The sequence below is a fragment of the Panulirus ornatus genome, chromosome 11 (genome assembly GCF_036320965.1).
Source record: "Panulirus ornatus isolate Po-2019 chromosome 11, ASM3632096v1, whole genome shotgun sequence".
Lineage (NCBI taxonomy): Eukaryota > Metazoa > Arthropoda > Malacostraca > Decapoda > Palinuridae > Panulirus > Panulirus ornatus.
Window position 1 is genome coordinate 3859565 of NC_092234.1, and position 19655 is coordinate 3879219.

The 19655-nt window shown below is 40.4% G+C and overlaps 1 protein-coding gene across 6 annotated transcripts in view; it reads right to left on the reverse strand.

Annotated features, from left to right (window-relative positions):
* Positions 1 to 19655, reverse strand: part of LOC139751221 (MIT domain-containing protein 1-like) — a 93118-nt gene that overhangs the window by 17614 nt on the left and 55849 nt on the right. For 5 of the 6 annotated variants that reach the window (XM_071666419.1, XM_071666418.1, XM_071666423.1 and 2 more), the window contains 6 exons: positions 14968 to 15111; positions 13661 to 13782; positions 12808 to 12924; positions 10906 to 11003; positions 9243 to 9344; positions 3947 to 6730 (listed from right to left, as the gene is read on the reverse strand). In XM_071666419.1, coding sequence (XP_071522520.1) covers positions 6580 to 6730; positions 9243 to 9344; positions 10906 to 11003; positions 12808 to 12924; positions 13661 to 13782; positions 14968 to 15103 — 726 coding nt within the window. In that variant the 5' untranslated portion in view covers positions 15104 to 15111 and the 3' untranslated portion in view covers positions 3947 to 6579. The remainder of the gene's footprint in view (positions 1 to 3946; positions 6731 to 9242; positions 9345 to 10905; positions 11004 to 12807; positions 12925 to 13660; positions 13783 to 14967; positions 15112 to 19655) is intronic. The other variant, XM_071666422.1, reaches the window with a different exon arrangement.

Below are 19655 nucleotides of genomic sequence, written 5' to 3' on the forward strand. Positions count from 1 at the left end.
ACAGTAATATCATCAGCCATAAAAAGACAGGCCTTAGTGACTGTGGGTGTTAAGCCTATCACCATCATCAATTCCATTTAATAAGCCAGCTCCTTCTTAAGTCACCACAGCAGTGTGTCATTGTGTATGTCTATAAAGCAGCATGGGAGTTCAACAGTTATGGAAAGACTTTTGCTGTGGCCACCCCCTTGAGGGAGTTCCGGAAGAGACTGGGCATCAGAGATGTAGATAGATTACTATTTCTGTTTTACTGGAAGAGTCTTACACTCATGTTAACCCGTCTCTCAACCTCAAACATAATACTGTGTCTTAACCTTAAGTACACATGAACATATAAACCCTAATCTATGCTAAGTTCACATTTACTGACCAGTCCCTACAGAGGATAATGAACAGCTGGGTTGCCTTGAGCTACCAACCATGTCTCTACTGTACTTGTGGAAAAAGTTAACCACAATAATACTCAAATTATCAATCCATTTGAATTCTGAATCTGAACTACTATCTTTAAACAACAAAAGTTTATAAACAAAAATAAATTTCCATGCTAAGTATAAGCAACTGTCTACCAGATGACTGTATGTAAAATGTTAACCCTGCTTGCTACCATGCACTAGTTCCCAATAATTACAAAAACACACACAGTGATGCTATTTCCTGTGGGGCAGGATAGTGCTAGGAATGGATGAAGGCAAGCAAGTATGAATATGTCTGTATGTAAATGTGTATATGCTGATATGTATATGTGTGTGTATGGGTGTTTATGCATATATAAGTGATATGAATGGATGGGCCATTCTTCATCTGTTTTCTGGTGCAACCTCACTGATGCGGGAAACAGTGATTAAGTATAATAGAATGAATTGGAAAGATGTGGTGTACCGGGGTTGACATGATATATATATATTATCCCTGGGGATAGAGTTGATAGAGATGCTCTGTGGAAGGTATTAAGAGTATATGGTGTGGGAGGTAAGTTGCTAGAAGCACTGAAAAGCTTTTATCGAGGATGTAAGGAATGTGCATGAGTAGGAGGAGAGGAAAGTGACTGGTTCCCAGTGAGTGTCAGTTTGCGGCAGGGGTGCGTGATGTCTCCATGGTTGTTTAATTTGTTTATGGATGGGGTTGTTAGGGAGTTCTCCCTAACAAGAGTTTTGGTGAGAGGGGCAAGTATACAGTCTGTTGGGGATGAGAGGGCTTGGGAAGTGAGTCAGTTGTTGTTTGCTGATGATACAGCATTGGTGGCTGATTCAGGTGAGAAACTGCAGAAGTTGGTGACTGAGTTTGGTAAAGTGTGTGAAAGAAGAAAGCTGAGAGTAAATGTGAATAAGAGCAAGATTATTAGGTTCAATAGGGTTGATGGACAAGTAAATTGGGAGGTAAGTTTGAATGGAGAAAAACTGGAGGAAGTGAAGTGTTTCAGATACTGGTAGTGGATATGGCAGTGGATGGAACCATGGGAGTGGAAGTGAGTCACAGGGTGGAGGAGGGGGCGAAAGTTATGGGAGCGGTGAAGAATGTGATCTCGGAAAGCAAAAATGGGTGTGTTTGAAGGAATAGTGGTTCCAACAATGTTATATGGTTGTGAGGCATGGGTGATAGATAGGGTTGTGCGAAGGAGGGTGGATATGTTGGAAATGAGATGTTTGAGGACAATATGTGGTTTGATTATGTAATGAAAGGGTATGAGAGATGTGTGGTTGAGAAAGCAGAAGAGGGTGTATTGAAATGGTTTTGTCACATGGAGAGAATGAGTGAGGAAAGATTGACAAAGAGGATATATGTGTCAGAGGTGGAGGGAACGAGAAGTGCAAGACCATATTGGAGGTGGAAGGATGGAGTGAAAAAGATTCGAGCGATCGGGGCCTGAACATACAGGAGGGTGAAAGGCGTGCATGAAATAGAGTGAACTGGAACGATGGGGTACACCGGGGTCGACGTGCTGTCAAGGGATTGAACCAGGGTATGTGAAGCGTCTGGGGTAAACCATAGAAAGTTTTGTGGGGCCTGGATATGGAAAGGGAGCTGTGGTTTTGGTGCATTATACATGACAGCAAGAGTCAGAGTGTGGACGAATGTGGCCTTTGTTGTCTTTTCCTAGCACTACCTCATGCGCATGCGTGGGGAGGGGGGGTGTCATTTCATTTGTGGCGGGGTGGCGGCAGGAATGGATGAAGGCAGCATATATGAATATGTGCATGTGTATATGTGTATATGTTGAAATGTATAGGTATGTATATGTACGTGTGTGGACGTGTATGCATATACTTGTGTATGTGGGTGGGTTGGGCCATTCTTTCGTTGGTTTCCTTGCGCTACCTCACCAACGCAGGAGACAGCGACAAAGCAAAATAAATAAATAAATAAATAAATAAATATATATATATATATATTTTTTTTTTTTTGCTTTGTCGCTGTCTCCCGCACTTGCGAGGTAGCACAAGGAAACAGACGAAAGAAATGGCCCAACCCACCCCCATACACATGTATATACATACAAGTCCACACACGCAAATATACATACCTACACAGCTTTCCATGGTCTACCCCAGACGCTTCACATGCCCTGATTCAATCCACTGACAGCACGTCAACCCCGGTATACCACATCGATCCAATTCACTCTATTCCTTGTCCTCCTTTCACCCTCCTGCATGTTCAGGCCCCGATCACACAAAATCTTTTTCACTCCATCTTTCAACCTCCAATTTGGTCTCCCACTTCTCCTCGTTCCCTCCACCTCCGACACATATATCCTCTTGGTCAATCTTTCCTCACTCATTCTCTCCATGTGCCCAAACCATTTCAAAACACCCTCTTCTGCTCTCTCAACCACGCTTTTTTTATTTCCACACATCTCTCTTACCCTTAAGTTACTTACTCGATCAAACCACCTCACACCACACATTGTCCTCAAACGTCTCATTTCCAGCACATCCACCCTCCTGCGCACAACTCTATCCATAGCCCACGCCTCGCAACCATACAAAATTGTTGGAACTACTATTTCTTCAAACATACCCATTTTTGCTTTCCGAGATAATGTTCTCGACTTCCACACATTCTTCAAGGCTCCCAGGATTTTCGCCCCCTCCTCCACCCTATGATCCACTTCCGCTTCCATGGTTCCATCCGCTGCTAGATCCACTCCCAGACATCTAAAACACTTTACTTCCTCCAGTTTTTCTCCATTCAAACTTACCTCCCAATTGACTTGACCCTCAACCCTACTGTACCTAATAACCTTGCTCTTATTCACATTTACTCTTAACTTTCTTCTTTCACACACTTTACCAAACTCAGTCACCAGCTTCTGCAGTTTCTCACATGAATCAGCCACCGGCGCTGTATCATCAGCGAACAACAACTGACTCACTTCCCAAGCTCTCTCATCCACAACAGACTTCATACTTGCCCCTCTTTCCAAAACTCTTGCATTCACCTCCCTAACAAAACCATGGAAAGTTGTGTGGGGCCTGGATGTGGAAAGGGAGCTGTGGTTTTGGGCATTATTGCATGACAGCTAGAGACTGAGTGTGAACGAATGGGGCCTTTGTTGTCTTTTCCTAGTGCTACCTCGCACACATGAGGGGGGGAGGGGGATGGTATTCCATGTGTGGCGAGGTGGCGATGGGAATGAATAAAGGCAGACAGTGTGAATTGTGTGCATGGGTATATATGTATGTGTCTGTGTGTGTATATATATGTGTACATTGAGATGTATAGGTATGTATATTTGCGTGTGTGGACGTGTATGTATATACATTGTGTATGGGGGTGGGTCGGGCCATTTCTTACGTCTGTTTCCTTGCCCTACCTCGCAAACGCGGGAGACCAGAGAAAAAAAAAAAAAAAAAAAAAAAAGCATCTCAAAGCTGTCAACCTCTACCATGATGTTTACAGATGGCAGAGATTTCTAATGTTAGGTAAACCTGCAATCACTAACCTGTTCCTAAATGTTTCATGTTTCTGTGTGGTGAAGGGCAGTCGATTAGCCATATATTATTCTGGTTTTCCAAAGCTGGTGAAGCTATTCATAGCATTTCTGGAAAAAATTAAAAGCCTCATTAGACAATTAAGATTCCACAGTATAGCCCTACTCTGTATGACATATTTTATAACATTCTGACCTTATGACATTTTTGAGTTATGGTTCAATTTTGTAATATGTCCCATGACCCCCTCATAATTATGAAAGATTTTTTTTTCTAATTTATGTTTAAAAATTTCACTTTAATATGTAATTTCAAGGTATTAAAAGGCATTTCTTTACTCATCATTCCAAGAAAACAAGGAAAAACTTACCCTTATCTGCTCACATCCATTCTGTAACTGTCATGTGTAATGCACTGAAACCACAGCACCCTATCCACAACCAGGCCCCACAGACCTCTGCATGGTTTACTCCAGACGTTTCACATGCCCTGGTTCAGTCCTTTGACAGCATATTGACCTCTGTATACTAGAGCATTCCAATTTACTCTATCCCGACTACACCTTTCACCTCCTGCATGCTCAGGCCCTCGTTGCTAATACTGTATCTTTTTCACTCCAACCTTCCATCTCCAACAGAGTCTCTCAGTTCTTGTTTCCTCCACTTCTGACACAGACATCCCCTTTGTCAACCTTTCCTCACTCAATCTCTCCATATGTTCAAATAATTTCAACACACCCTCTTCTGGTCTTTCAACCACACTCTTCTTATTACCAAAGCTCTCTTACCCTTTCATTACTTACTTGATCAAACTACCTTACTACATACTGTCCTCAAACATTTAATTTCCAACACATCCATCTTCCTCCACACAACCCTATCTATAGCTCATGCCTCATAACCATAAAATACTGTTGAAACTACTATTCCTTCAAATATAACCATTTTTGCTCCCTGAGATATTGTTCTCTCTTTCTACACATTCTCCATTGTTTCCAGAGCCTTTGCCTCCTTTCCCACCCTATGAATTGCTTCCACTTCCATGGTTCCATTTGCTGGCAAGTCCACTCCCAATTTTTCTCGAGTATCATGTACAGTATGAACTCAATATGGGCACAAAGTCAAATTTTTTCATTTGACTTTATTGCTTTTCATGACATAAAAAAACCTTCAACAGTATGTTGAAGTTCTTATAAAAATTGAGGTTTATATATACAGTGAATAGTAAAATAAAGGGTTAATGGCTCCTTGACATGGGAACCACCAAAAATATTGGTTTAATAAACATTTCTTTAATTAAGATGTCTTCATACCAATGAAGGCAATATACAGTATTGTGATCCTACTGTATGAATTGTATACAAATGCAATTTAATTTTCTAAAAAAAAAAAAACCTCTTTGGCAGCATAATGAACCTCTAGCACTACTCCTTAAAATTGTAAATTTACCAATAAAATATGGAAAAGGTAATAGTTCTATTTTTAGTACTTTTCTATAATAGGACACAATTCAGCTTCCATATCTGGCATTAATGTATCTGGAAAACATCATCTGACAGCAGAAGGGGTGGGGGAAAATGAAAGTACAGTGTTTATGGGTGACCCTGCAGGATGGCAAAAATCTTCTCAGGTGGAAGAGATATTTTGCTAACACTTAATGAGCAGAAAAAATTAAGGCATCATATTTGAAGGAAAAATTTGCAGCCCAGTGTTGCCAACTCACAAACTCTTATCAAATGCATTTTATGTTATTACTTACAATACATAACATACCCCTGCAAAGTATATCTTGCAATTACATCATACATAAATTACCAAATGATGCTGAAAACAAAATAAAAAAAGGAGATAAATGAATCACTAAATGGGAAGCAATTTATCATGAGTCACTGCTTCTATGAAGTTTCAGCATGCCAATGTGTGGAGACAGCACCTAATAAGACTCTAATGCCATTTTCTGGTTAGTGGAGGGTTGGTGAATCATGCAAGATGTAAAAATGTTTCTGATGGCTGTGGACTATAGCTGTATTTAGTAATGAGCACTGTGCATCATAAAATAGTTGTAATTTACAGCATAAGGGTTAGTACATGAATAAAATTTTTAAAAACTATTCATTTGTTTAAAGTCAGGGTAAAAGGGCATAATGCAAAGGATGTGCGCTATGTTTTAAATAATGAGATGGGAGCCAGATAATGTTACAAGGTGTTACTTACTATGATTGTGGTTAAAGATGGTCATCCATTCAATCATGTTCCTTTTTGTGAAATAAAGAGCACTTTCCAAGAAAGTGTAACCAGGATCTAACTTCAGTAAACTATGAAGGTGAAAATTTTTTTATTAATATATAAATTTTTGATTAATATATAAGTATATAAGATCATGCTGGGGTTATATGAAATCCTGATATATCACAAAACTTCCTCTACATTTCCTACAACCCTCTTTATATACTGGGACCTTGCTTTGTGCTTCTGTTGCAAATGCTCCTTTCTGTGTTTACAAAAGAATTACGCTTAGTAATGACTAACTACAGAACTCACAACTTATGCTGCAGTTTCACACCACAATACCTTACTGCTGATGTGTTTTCTAACCTCATACACTCCTTGGGATTATAGATGTGTCTTCAACATCAAAATTCCCTTCACTGTAATGACTGCTGATGGAATATATCTATGGTTGTCTGATGACACTGACGAAAGTGGTAATCAAACCACCCCAAAGTGAATCGACCATCAGCTTTTCTGAAGTAATCTAAACCTCTACCAATCTTGATGATCCAACCACTGTCAAACCTGAGAGCAAAGACAAAGAATGATGTCTACAAGTGATGGTCTCATTTTTACAACATCAATGCTTGTATTCAAAGTATCTTAACACCTGTTTGTCGTATCAATTTTCATCAAAATTCATATACCAATAAAGCATGGATATTTTTAACCATCAAAATTCCTATTCCTACCAAGATTTTCTTCCAGCTGATTACCTTGTTTCATCAAATGTACATTCAAAAAATATGTATTCACCTGACATGTCCTGGAACTTCAATGCAGAATAAGAAAAATTGGAATAGCAGTAAAAGATGCAAAATCATATATATGTATATATGTATATGACTGTGTATGTACATACATGTATCCGCTGAAATGTATAGGTATGTATATGTGCGTGTGTGGACATGTATGTTTATACATGTGTATGTGGGTGGGTTGGGCCATTCTTTCGTCTGTTTCCTTGCCCTAACTTGCTAATGCAGGAGACAGCGACAAAGTATAATAAATATATACATGTATATCTTTTCTTTCATACTTGATCACCGCTTCCAGTGCCAGTGAGGTAGGACCAGGAGCAGACAGAGGATGGCTGTATCCACTCACATCTGTTCTCAAGCTGTCATGTGTAATGCAATGAAACTACAGCTATCCATTCTTAACCAGGCCCCACAGACCTTTCCAGGGTTTTACCTCAGATGCTTCACATGCTTTGCTCTATCCCGTGCACGTACTTCACCCTCCTGCATGTTTAGGCCCCAATCGCTCAAAATCTTTTTCACACCAAGCTTTAATCTCCAACTGGGTTTCCATTTTTCATTGTCCCTCCACTTCTGATTCATATATCCCCTTTATCAACCTTTCCTAACTCATTCTCTCTGTATGTCCAAACCATTTTAGCACATCCTCTTCCGTTCTCTCAAACCACTCTCTTTTTATAATCACACTTCAATTGGGAGGTGAGTTTGAATGGAGAAAAACTGGAGGAAGTGAAGTGTTTTAGATATCTGGGAGTGGATCTGGCAGCGGATGGAACCATGGAAGCGGAAGTGGATCATAGGGTGGGGGAGGGGGCGAAAATTCTGGGAGCCTTGAAGAATGTGTGGAAGTCGAGAACATTATCTCGGAAAGCAAAAATGGGCATGTTTGAAGGAATAGTGGTTCCAACAATGTTGTATGGTTGCGAGGCGTGGGCTATGGATAGAGTTGTGCACAGGAGGATGGATGTGCTGGAAATGAGATGTTTGAGGACAGTGTGTGGTGTGAGGTGGTTTGATCGAGTAAGTAACGTAAGGGTAAGAGAGATGTGTGGAAATAAAAAGAGCGTGGTTGAGAGAGCAGAAGAGGGTGTTTTGAAATGGTTTGGGCACATGGAGAGAATGAGTGAGGAGAGATTGACCAAGAGGATATATGTGTCGGAGGTGGAGGGAACGAGGGGAAGAGGGAGACCAAATTGGAGGTGGAAGGATGGAGTGAAAAAGATTTTGTGTGATCGGGGCCTGAACATGCAGGAGGGTGAGAGGAGGGCAAGGAATAGAGTGAACTGGAGCGATGTGGTATACCGGGGTTGACGTGCTGTCAGTGGATTGAATCAAGGCATGTGAAGCGTCTGGGGTAAACCATGGAAAGCTGTGTAGGTATGTATAATTGCGTGTGTGGACGTATGTATATACATGTGTATGGGGGTGGGTTGGGCCATTTCTTTCGTCTGTTTCCTTGCGCTACCTCGCAAACGCGGGAGACAGCGGCAAAAAAAAAAAAAACTTCTCTCTTACCATTGCATTACTTATTCAATCAAACCACCTCACAACAAATGTTGTCCTCATACATTTCATTTTGAATACATCCCCCCTCCTCTGAACAGTCTTATCTATAGCCCATGCCTTGCATCCACATTAATAATGTTGGGACTGTTACATCATCAAAAATACCCATTTTTGCCCTCCCAGATAATGATCTCTCTTTCCACACATTTTTTGGAGCTCCTAGAACCTTCGCTCCCTCATCCACCCTATGACACTTCTGCTTCCATGGTTCCATTCACTGCTATGTCCACTTGCAGGTATCTAAAACACTTCACTTCCTTCAAATTTTCTCCAATCAAACTCACACCTCCAACTAACCTGTCCCTCTGCACTGCTAAGCCTAATAAACTTGTTCAAATTTATGGTCCACACACCAATCCAGTACTTCAACTCCTGAACTGTAGGGCACTTACTAAGCTCTAATTGCCTTAGCAATGTCTATAATTGAGATCTTAGCTTTAGCTTCGCAAACCAGGTTGATTCACTGAGACTAACATCTCAGTTCACATCTCAACCCCCACACACAAAATGCCTCCACTGCATATGAAATATAATTTCCCTGGCATTCCCCTACACACATGATATCCAATTAAATTTCATATCAATATCATATTCTTTATCATTTTAGTTATACTCCAAAGTCACCCTGCATTCCCAACTATGACTACCTGGCAATTCCTCACGCTTTGTCTCTACTTAAGTAATTCATGCAATAGAAAGTAAAGCCTTACCTAATTTCCCTGTCATGGATTGTGTCAATATATTCCACAGTCAGTTTGATGTTGTGCTTCCTTAATGATTCTCGAATCTCTTCCAGTCGCTCATTCTGTGTTCTGTTAATTATATATAATAATCAGTGGAATGTAATTAATCTAGGTTTTGAGCTCCAGCAAAATGCTGTTTTATGTTTCATCTACCAGATGGCTAAAACAAAACCCTCCCTACATGACTGACAGACTGATATAAACATTAGCTGTCATATCATGAAGACATTGATAACTTCTGCAAGCAGCTTTGATATAATGTCTACAAAAGTTAATCATTAGTAAATAATACCTACTTGTATGCTGTCTCCCTTCTTGAATACTAATAGTCTGAGAAATTTCAACAGTTGTGGTAATATCAAAGCAGTCTTGAGAAGGTAATAGTTTGCATGTGAGAGGAATGAAATCTAACTTATACTGATAGAAAACTACATGAATTAGTCACTAAAAAATGAAAGAGAGAGAGTTGGCACTAAATGCCCATCCGAAGACAAAAACAAGTTTTTTTATTTAAAATTTTCTTAAAACTTTCAGTTATAAATGCATCCTGCTTATTGGTACACAATACAATTTCAGCATCTACAAACATCTAATATATCTTTACCCTTAGACAAATAACTCACTGCATCTGTTCATGCCCATGCTTTCACCTTGCAACTTCAGACATGTGACCAGATTTCATCTTAATCAATCTATCATCAGCAGTAGGTCCATACTACCTTAACAGGTTTTCAACCATGAGCTCTTCTAATAATTTTTTCACACAAATCTTTTGGACATCATTTTTTATCTATTCTTATAATTCCAACTATTATGTAGTTCACCATCTCTACTACTCCTCTATCTTTTACCTATGTACAATTAAAAACTAGTTTCATATCCAAAAATTTGAGATGGGAGAAACACTATCTTATAAGCTTCTTGCAAAGTGAATACAAATAATACCATTCTTGTTGATCATCACACCAAAGATACCTCAACTCTCTACTGATTTCTTAACCTTTTCCTTCCAAAATGATATCACTCAGAACTTCACACCCCTTTTAAAAACTATGACTTTGCTTTTACTTGCATTTTCTTTGAACATCCTTCGCTATCCCAATTCATCAAAGCAGGCTACCACAAAACTCAAATCATCTTGACATTTAGGAAAAAAGTGGTAGTTTTGATTCTCCCATCCATAAAATCTGAATACCATTATAACAACTACAAGCATCATAAGTTTTCTATACACACACTATAGTCAAAACTTCCCATGGACCTTTGCACTTAGATTTAACTTGCAACCCAAGTTGATCTACAAATGCATGATGCTTTCTTTCTCCATAATTTTTTCACTATCTTTGATGCTAAAAGCAGCAGTCAATGCCTCCATTAAATCAATATCTAATGAAACTAGGGGTGTTTTTAAGGTTTCATGCACTTTTACACAGTTTCCTGCATTACAATTAACAAAATGTGGTATCAACATCTGAAAATCCTGAGTGGATCTAGTATGGGTCACCTTGGTTTACATGTGTGAATATATTGCAACTTTAAATATTTCACCATGACAAAACACCACTAGAAAAAGCACTGTGGATCACATCCTACACCAAACATGAACACAGTCATGAGACATTTATGTTACCTGTGTTCTGCGGGGTCTCGTGTAGTTTTCAGTGTGATAGATTGTAGACACTCAGCTTTGTGGGCCAACAGTTCACAAAACTGGAGGAAGTTATAAATCTGAAACATCAAAAATAACTGGCAAATCTACTATGTTTAAAGCATTACAGAGACTGTCTTTGTTCCCACTTGACAACACTATAGTACTAGATGTTTTTTCTTACTTATTACATAACCTCCAGAACCCATTTATGGGGTTCCAGCAGCTTCAAGGATGCAGTACATCTAGTAGCAGGGAAATAATAGACATCTCTAGAGTGAGAAGTTCCTCAACAAGGCTGTCCTTTTCATGCATGGACACTGATGCAACCTTGCCGAAAGTGATTTTTCAACTGTGGCATAACCTCACATGCAGCTGGAGTCCAGTAACACTAATAGCACACATAAATGGATAACATGCTTTATCAATGGTGCTTCTTTTCTCTGACCAACCATACTCGCCTATACAATATAGCTATTTCTGTTTGAACTAACTCAGGGGTATGCATGTGTGCTCAAAAAGCTCAGCAGCACCATTAGGGGAAAAGCATGGGCTACACACACACGACCACTTCCAGTAAATTTTCACAAATGCTTATCATGTAGGCATAATTTGATTCTCTTCATCACCGTCATTATACAATGAGTGAGTGTGTGTGTGTGTGAAAGGCGGTTTGGTCGAGTAAATAGCAAAACAGTAAAAGAGAGGCATGGTACTAAAAAATAAGAGGTTGACAGAACTGAAGAGGGTGTACTGAAATGGTCAGGACGTATGGAGAATGAGTAAGGAAAGGTAGACAAAGAAGATATGTGCATCGCAGGTGGAGGGAACACAGAGAACATGGAGACCAAATTGGAGATGGAAGGATGGAGTTAAAAAGATTTTGAGTGATCATGGGCTGGACATGGAGGAGGGTGAAAGGCATGCATGGGATAGGATGAATTGGAACAATGTAGTATACTGGGGTTGACATGCTGCCAATGGACTGAACTAGGGCAAGTGAGAAGTCCCAGGTAACCCATAGAGAGGTCTGTGGGGATGAGATACATATTTTATTTGAACAAAATATTTTGTGCTTCATCTTTTGTTTAACTTCATTGATTAATAACATACCTGAAATGCAATGTATGTTTCCTTACATTACATTCATATTTTTGTATGAATATTAGGTTGAGGAATCTCCCCCAGGAATGTCGTGATGGTTCATCCTGCTGAACTCTACAGAAAAACGTGATTCACCATTCGTTAATTCTGCTAAGCTGTGCTATCCAGGAATGGATTCCCAAAGTTAAGTAAGGACCAAGAGTATCTATCTGACACTTAGGGGGCTGCCACACAGCAAAAGAGGCTTACAGCATAGAGTCCATATCAGCGTGTTCTTAAACTATATAAGATATTGTTAACATAAATTGATTAAACCAGGTTTTAAAGCAGATAAACTACTGAGCCAAACTATGGTGAGGTAAAGATGCAAATACAATTAGGAAAGACAGCATAAAGGATCTTTAAGTATATCAGCATGCAATAACATTCATATACATGTTTATAGGTGTTACCAGACTCCACCTCCCTGAGGTGTATCATCATTAGCTGATGAAACAGTGCACAGTCTCACTGGAGAACTCTCTTCAAAGGAGTCCATCTTGTCCCTGTTACCAAGTGCAGCAAAGCCATGGACTGCTGGAGCCCCTGGAAATGGGGGTCCTCAGTAGCACCAGGACCCCTTCTGGAAAGGGTCCTGGGGTAATTATGCATAAACACATTTGTAAATGAAAAAAGTTTTGTACAAAAAATGATTAAACATTATTTCAAAACATACACAGTACACTCATGAGCCAAGCACCAAGGTGATGAGAAACTGCACACATAACTGAAACCACTTACCTGATGATTGGAGCGTATGTAGGCATCCTCTACAGTGACAGATGACAGAGTTTTGTCAATCAATGGTCCAAAAATAGTCTCATAACTGTAACCAGTTGCCCCAGCCTCTACCTGAATCTGATCAAGACCAAGCAAGAAAGCAAGATATACTACACTGGTTATATGTACAGCAAAAGACAACGCTGATATGCGTTACTGTACTACCTAGCCCATTTGACTTGATTACAGCAAAAGTCCAGCTGATGCTATGGGGAGGACCAAAGTACTCATACATGTGTCTTATTGCAACTGCCCAACCATTTACCTTTCTGGTAATAACACTATCAGTGATGCTGCTGAAAATCTGAATATGTTGCAATAGCTCTACAGTTTACCTAATAAACTTATGAACTAGATGACATGATAGATAAAGAGACAAGCAAGAATGAAGAGCAAAGGTTGAGAGCAGCATCATGAGATAATGGAAATAAATGGTACCTTATTACTAGAAATGAAATAATGTTTTATTTCTTTCACAATTTTTGTCATTATCATATTATCTTTAATGTCTTTAAATAGTCTGAAGTTCATAAAAATACATTTTCTATATCTTTCAATTATTCTTAAATTTGATGAGATAACTTGGATTAACAGTAACTGTGTCCTGCACCATGTAATATTTTCTAAGATAATAACATATCATTTTGTGCATTAATTTGTCTATATGCACACATTTCAAAACTGAGTAAAAAATATCAATGATATTTGAAACATACTCTGAAAAAAATAAAAAGGAGGGTTAACACCAATGTAACTGTATAAATGGTTTGGAAGATATTTTGCATTCGATGATTAACCACATCTAGGTGCTAACCTGTTTGTGAGTCTGTCCCATTGTACGCTGCTTGTTTGCTGCTTCCTTCATGGCTTCAGCTCGAGACAAATACTCTTCCGTCTTTTTACGAAAGTGGGCACGTTTACTTTCATCTTTTACCTCTAAAAGCAAAAATAACCTATGTATTGTAACAAGTCAATGAATGGCCAAAGACAGAATACAATATGCAAAACAACTACAAAATTTAGTACTGTATTTCACATCCCTCAACTAATCATACAATTTGCTTCCAATTTTTTTTTCATACCACAAACGTTTTAACTAAATGTCCTATCATTCAAATGAATACCTATATCATCTAAAGTTCTATTTTCATTCTTGTTCACTGTTTCCCATAACAGAAAGGTAATGCCAAAATTTGAAAGAGAATGGCCCCAGTCACTCACATTCATTTTCCAGCACTCATGTATAATAATAAGTAATCAAAATTCCTTATAACACCAGTCCCCACAAACCTTTTCATGGTTTCCCTAAATGTTTCATATGATATGGTTCAACAAATTGACTGCATGTTGCCCCTTGTATACCTCATTGCATTAATCTGCTCTATCCCATGCATGCTACACACACTCCTGCATGTTCAGGTCCCAAACACTCAAGGCCTCTTTCACCCCATCCTTCCACATCCTCAGCAGTTTCCTTCTTTTTCTGTGTTCCTTCCACTTCCGACATGTACATCCTCTTACGTCCTCTCTTCATTCATCCTCTACGTGCATCTAAACTGTTTCAACACATTGTTTACCCGGGGATCATGCTTCATAACAGTACAACACCATCAGAACTACTATACCATCAATCATTCCCAACTTTGCTCTTACATACAGTGACCTCTCTTTCCACAAATGCCTCAATGCATCTTGGACTGCAGCCCCCTTACCCACCCTAAGGCTCACTTCAGCTTCCAGTGATCCATTTGCTGCCATGTCTACTTCCGGGTATCTAACACACCCAACTTCCTCCAAGTTCTCTCCATTCAAACTCACACCCAAGCTACCCTGTCTCTCTCCACTGCTAAATCTAACAGCCTTGCTTTTATTCACATTTACTCTCAAGTTTCCCCTTTCACGCACTTTCCCAAACTCAGACATCAAGTTTTGCAATTTCTCACTTAAATCTGCCACCACTGCACTGTCATTAGCAAAGAGCAACTAACTCACCTTTTTAACATTTCTAAATAAGGCATTCTACACTTGCAAGAATCTATACATTATCCATAAAGTCTGAATTCAACAAATTGGCAGATCTCTCTCAGATAACTTGGAAATAAATATCTTATATTGACATACCTTTGGCTGCCTGTAACAGCAGTCTTATCCCCTGTTCATAACAAGCAAGTGCTTCAGAAAATTTTTTCTCATTGTCAAGCTGCACAGCCCTGGTCAGCACCTGTACAGCTGCCACTTCAGGCCCACTGCCAGCCATTCCATGAACTAGAGATAAAACATAAACTGAAATTAATACTATGAACATATATTATTATTATTACTATTATTATCATTTTGCTTTGTCGCTGTCTCCCACGCCTGCGAGGTAGCGCAAGGAAACTGACGAAAGAAATGGCCCAACCCACCCCCACACACATGCACACACACACACGTCCACACATGCAAACATACACACCCACACATCCCAACGTACACACATATATACACACACAGACACACACATATACACACATGCACACAATTCACACTGTCTGCCCCTACTCACCCCCATTGCCACCCCACCACACACGGAACAACATCCCCCTCCCCCCTCATGTGCGCGAGGTAGCGCCAGGAAAAGACAACAAAGGCCCCATTCGCTCACACTCAGTCTCCAGCTGTCATGCAATAATGCCCGAAACCACAGCTCCCTTTCCACATCCAGGCCCCACACAACTTTCCATGGTTTACCCCAGACGCTTCACATACTCTGATTCAATCCATTGCCAGCACATCGACCCCGGTATACCACATCGATCCAATTCACTCTATTCCTTGCCCTCCTTTCACCCTCCTGCATGTTCAGGCCCCGATCACTCAAAATCTTTTTCACTCCATCTTTCCACCTCCAATTTGGTCTCCCTCTTCTCCTCGTTCCCTCCACCTCTGACACATATATCCTCTTGGTCAATCTTCCCTCACTCATTCTCTCCTTGTGCCCAAAGCATTTCAAAACACCCTCTTCTGCTCTCTCAACCACGCTCTTTTTATTTCCACACATCTCTCTTACCCTTACATTACTTACTCGATCAAACCACCTCACACCACATATTGTCCTCAAACATCTCATTTCCAGCACACCCACCCTCCTGCGCACAACTCTATCCATAGCCTACGCCTAGCAACCATACAACATTCTTGGAACCACTATTCCTTCAAACATACCCATTTTTGCTTTTGGAGATAATGTTCTCGACTTCCACACATTCTTCAAGGCTCCCAGGATTTTTGCCCCCTCCCCCACCCTATGATCCACTTCCGCTTCCATGGTTCCATCCGCTGCCAGATCCACTCCCAGATATCTTAAACACTTTACTTCCTCCAGTTTTTCTCCATTCAAACTTACCTCCCAATTGACTTGACCCTCAACCCTACTGTACCTAATAACCTTGCTCTTATTCACATTTACTCTTAACTTTCTTCTTTCACACACTTTACCAAACTCAGTCACCAGCTTCTGCAGTTTCTCACATGAATCAGCCACCAGCGCTGTATCATCAGCAAACAACAACTGACTCACTTCCCAAGCTCTCTCATCCCCAACAGACTGCATACTTGCCCCTCTTTCCAAAACTCTTGCATTCACCTCCCTAACAACCCCATCCATAAACAAATTAAACAACCATGCAGACATCACACACCCCTGCTGCAAACCTACATTCACTGAGAACCAATCACTTTCCTCTCTTCCTACACGTACACATGCCTTACATCCTCGATAAAAACTTTTCACTGCTTATAACAACTTGCTTCCCACACCATATGCCTTCTCCAGACCCATAAATGCTACATACAAATCCATTTGCTTTTCTAAGTATTTCTCTCAAACATTCTTCAAAGCAAACACCTGATCCACACATCCTCTACCACTTCTGAAACCACACTGCTCTTCCCCAATCTGATGCTCTGTACATGCCTTCACCCTCTCAATCAATACCCTCCCATATAATTTACCAGGAATACTCAACAAACTTATACCTCTGTAATTTGAGCACTCACTCTTATCCCCTTTGCCTTTGTACAATGGCACTATGCAAGCATTCTGCCAATCCTCAGGTACCTCTCCAGGAGTCATACATACATTAAATAACCTTACCAACCAGTCAACAATACAGTCACCCCCTTTTTTAATAAATTCCACTGCAATACCATCCAAACCTGCTGCCTTGCCGGCTTTCATCTTCCGCAAAGCTTTTACCTCCCCATTAGCCTCCTTCACTGAAGTTCCCATTTGCTCCCTTGTCTTACGCACTTTATTTATCTCTTTCCAGAACATCTTTTTATTCTCCCTAAAATTTAATGATACTCTCTCACCCCAACTCTCATTTGCCCTCTTTTTCACCTCTTGCACCTTTCTCTTGACCTCCTGTCTCTTTCTTTTATACATCTCCCACTCATTTGCATTTTTCCCAGCAAATATTGTCCAAATGCCTCTCTCTTCTCTTTTACTAATAATCTTACTTCTTCATCCCACCACTCACTACCCTTTCTAATCAACCCACCTCCCACGCTTCTCATGCCACAAGCATCTTTTGCGCAAGCCATCACTGCTTCCCTAAATACATCCCATTCCTCCCCCACTCCCCTTACCTCCTTTGTTCTCACCTTTTTCCATTCTGTACTCAGTCTCTCCTAGTACTTCCTCACACAAGTCTCCTTCCCAAGCTCACTTACTCTCACCACCCTCTTCACCCCAACATTCTCTCTTCTTTTCTGAAAACCCATACAAATCTTCACCTTTGCCTCCATAAGATAATGATCAGACATGAGAAGAAAGATCATGAGAGGCATGTGTTTTGGGAGCAGCTGAATGAGTGTGTTAGTGGTTTTGATGCACAAGACCGGGTTATAGTGATGGGTGATTTGAATGCAAAGGTGAGTAATGTGGCAGTTGAGGGAATAATTGGTATACATGGGATGTTCAGTGTTGTAAATGGAAATGGTGAAGAGCTTGTAGATTTATGTGCTGAAAAAGGACTGGTGATTGGGAATACCTGGTTTAAAAAGAGAGATATACATAAGTATACGTATGTAAGTAGGAGAGATAGCCAGAGAGCATTATTGGATTACATGTTAATTGACAGGCGCGTGAAAGAGAGACTTTTGGATGTTAATGTGCTGAGAGGTGCAACTGGAGGGAGAGAAAGAATACTTCCTACGTGTTCCCTGCGTGTCGTAGAAGGCGACTAAAAGGGGAGGGAGTGGGGGGCTGGAAATCCTCCCCTCTAATCATTTTTTTTTTTTTCATTTTCCAAAAGAAGGAACAGAGAAGGGGGCCAGGTGAGGATATTCTCTCAAAGGCCCAGTCCTCTGTTCTTAACGCTACCTCGCTAATGCGGGAAATGGCGAGTAGTTTGAAAATATATATATATATATATATATATATATATATATATATATTTTTTTTGCTTTGTCGCTGTCTCCCGCGTTTGCGAGGTAGCGCAAGGAAACAGACGAAAGAAATGGCCCAACCCACCCCCATACACATGTATATACATACGTCCACACACGCAAATATACATACCTACACAGCTTTCCATGGTTTACCCCAGACGCTTCACATGCCTTGATTCAATCCACTGACAGCACGTCAACCCCGGTATACCACATCGCTCCAATTCACTCTATTCCTTGCCCACCTTTCACCCTCCTGCATGTTCAGGCCCCGATCACACAAAATCTTTTTCACTCCATCTTTCTTTCTTTCTTCTTTCTTTTAAACTATTTGCCATTTCCCGCATTAGCAAGGTAGTGTTAAGAACAGAGGACTGGGCCTTTTTTGGAATATCCCTGAGGACAGGGGTAAAAAATACTTCCCACATATTCCCTGCGCGTCGTAGATGGCGACTAAAAGAAGAGGGAGTGGGGGGCTGCAAATCCTCCCCACCTATTTTTAATTTTCCAAAAGAGGAAACAGAGAAGGGGGCCGGGGGCCAAGTGAGAATAATCCCTCTACGGCTCAGTCCTCTGTTATTAATACTACTTTGCTTACATAGGAAATGGCAAATATGTATGAAAAAAAGATATAGCGAATGTAAAAATAAATATTCTATATATAGAATTAAGTATGGGTTTACATACTCTTATTTATTTTTCTTATTATACTTTGTCGCTGTCTCCCGCGTTTGCGAGGTAGCGCAAGGAAACAGACGAAAGAAATGGCCCAACCCCCCCCCCATACACATGTATATACATACGTCCACACACGCAAATATACATACCTACACAGCTTTCCATGGTTTACCCCAGACGCTTCACATGCCTTGATTCAATCCACTGACAGCACGTCAACCCCGGTATACCACATCGCTCCAATTCACTCTATTCCTTGCCCTCCTTTCACCCTCCTGCATGTTCAGGCCCTGATCACACAAAATCTTTTTCACTCCATCTTTCCACCTCCAATTTGGTCTCCCTCTTCTCCTCGTTCCCTCCACCTCCGACACATATATCCTCTTGGTCAATCTTTCCTCACTCATTCTCTCCATGTGCCCAAACCACTTCAAAACACCCTCTTCTGCTCTCTCAACCAAGCTCTTTTTATTTCCACACATCTCTCTTACCCTTACGTTACTCACTCGATCAAACCACCTCACACCACACATTGTCCTCAAACATCTCATTTCCAGCACATCCATCCTCCTGCGCACAACTCTATCCATAGCCCACGCCTCGCAACCATACAACATTGTTGGAACCACTATTCCTTCAAACATACCCATTTTTGCTTTCCGAGATAATGTTCTCGACTTCCACACATTCTTCAAGGC